Source organism: Mus pahari, chromosome 2 (genome assembly GCF_900095145.1).
Source record: "Mus pahari chromosome 2, PAHARI_EIJ_v1.1, whole genome shotgun sequence".
Taxonomy (NCBI): domain Eukaryota; kingdom Metazoa; phylum Chordata; class Mammalia; order Rodentia; family Muridae; genus Mus; species Mus pahari.
Genome location: NC_034591.1, coordinates 129292194 through 129294250, shown reverse-complemented (window position 1 = coordinate 129294250; position 2057 = coordinate 129292194). Strand labels below are relative to the sequence as shown.

Genomic DNA, 2057 nt, shown 5'->3' with positions numbered 1-2057 from the left:
AGGACAGCTGCAGGATCACAGGAAGAAGGCAGGACAGCTGCAGGAACACAGGAAGAAGGCAGGACAGCACAGTAGCCAATGCAAAGCACAAGAGCATTACCTTATGTCCAGCCGCTGACTCAATGCGTTCAATTGCCTAGGAAAACAAGGGCCACAATGTGATAACACATCAGTGGAGCACGAGTCACCTGCTTCATTCCACACGTCCTGCTCACTGGCCCAGCACGATCACTTACACTTGAGTGACAATCTCACCTCACACATCTGCCACTGACTGACACTCATGAACCACCTTGACAATCAAAGTTACAAGAAATTACTCACCTTAAACCAGGCTTCTGAAATAGTTTTCTCATATCTAATGGCAGACTTTATTACATCAAAGACAAGAACAATACAGTCTTTATCACTGTTCTCTTGATTTCCTGAAGAGCTACAAACAGCAAAGCAGGAAACATTATTTTTGCTACTTACCAGAAAAAGATCCAAGTTTCTGGTTAATAACCAGAGGTTCTGGAAAATGTTCCAACTTATTATGCAAAATATTGAAAAACTTGCACTATAGACTGTGTGAATTTGAATGGCTAAGAAAATGTTTACATTACAATACACAGCCAAACCTCAACACACACACACACACACACACACACACACACACACACACACACACTTGAAAACCCCTGTTGCTCTGGCTGTGAAGTCACCTTGTTACCAGCAGTGTGGTTTACAATGCTCTCACAACTATCCTGCCTTCAGGATGAAAGTAGACTATGATTATGCAAAGAAAGAAATGGCAATTGCAAACAGCTCCATACCTTGCTAGTCCTTTACTTTTCAATTTGCTTTGGGAAGCCTGAACTCGTGACGGCAAAATAAAATGCTGGACGTTCAAGTTCTCCCGAAGCTCAGAAATCACCTATGGTAAATCACCATACATAACAATACACAGCTAAATTATTTACACAGTTATTATAAGTTAACCAGACTGAGCTGTGTTCTCTCCCAACAGCTATCTAGAATAGTCAGTCAGCACTATCAATTCATCTAGGGAGAAAACAGCAACTTGAAGTACTTATTTAAACCATTTACCCACGTATCTTAATGTAAGTAGGCTTGGTAGGAAATAATAGCATACCTCAAGAGAAGTGGTGTCTGTGACAGAATGAAGAAGGAACTTTACAACCACAGGTAAATCCTCTAGACGGACAGATGACAGCTTGCCCATCACCAACTGGCGGATCTAAATATAAAAAGCACAAAGTTCTTCACTACTCAAACCCAATATAGACCTACCAGCAAAATTAGAAATTCATTTTGTTCATTCGATTTTCCTAACGGCAGTTTAGGGAAAAATTTCTTTTCCCCCAAATTATAAGCTTTTACAATTATAAATGTCAAAGACAAATGATGAATGTCAAACATCTTTAGTCTTACATTTCATTCAGGGCCTGAGTTCATAACCAACAACAGGAGCGCTCCCTCCTGCTTCCCTCACCGCTGACCCCAGGGAACTTATTTTGAATTATCAATGACCACTGGGTTTATGAACATCTTTGGATGTTATTCAGAATAAAAGTATGTTATTTAGAAGAGAACCAAAGCCAAGTGAAGTTACTGCCAAATAAAAACCAGCTAAATTCCAGACATTTATATTTTAAAAGTTACAAAAGAAGTAAAAACATATTGCTGTTTTCCTTGAGGGTTTAGCATCCCAGGCTCCCTATGTGGCTTAAGATGGCCTTGAACTTCTGTTCCTCCAGCTGCTACCACTTGATTATGTGTATGCAATGATATAAAACTTATATGATGCTGGGTATCAAAGCCTTATACACCTTAGGCAAGCACTCTATCAAAAACTATATTCCCAGTCATCACATGAGACCTGAGCTTGATCTCCAAGCTCACATAAAACGCCAGGCATGGCTATAAGGGCTTGTAATCCCACCATGGGTCCTTTGGAGACAAACACATCTCTGAAGGTGCTCTGGAGTAAGCTCCAAGCAGTGAGACACCCTATATAAAAAATAAATAAATAAATAAATAAATAAAAATAAAAT

General features: G+C 39.6%; 1 protein-coding gene across 1 annotated transcript in view; it reads right to left on the bottom strand.

The window, feature by feature from the left end:
• Positions 1 to 2057, bottom strand: part of Fancd2 (FA complementation group D2) — a 64765-nt gene that overhangs the window by 49301 nt on the left and 13407 nt on the right. The window contains exons 9-12 of the mRNA XM_021191243.1: positions 1136 to 1240; positions 816 to 916; positions 325 to 433; positions 101 to 136 (exon numbers count right to left, since the gene is read on the bottom strand). Of these exons, the coding sequence (XP_021046902.1) occupies positions 101 to 136; positions 325 to 433; positions 816 to 916; positions 1136 to 1240 (351 nt within the window). The remainder of the gene's footprint in view (positions 1 to 100; positions 137 to 324; positions 434 to 815; positions 917 to 1135; positions 1241 to 2057) is intronic.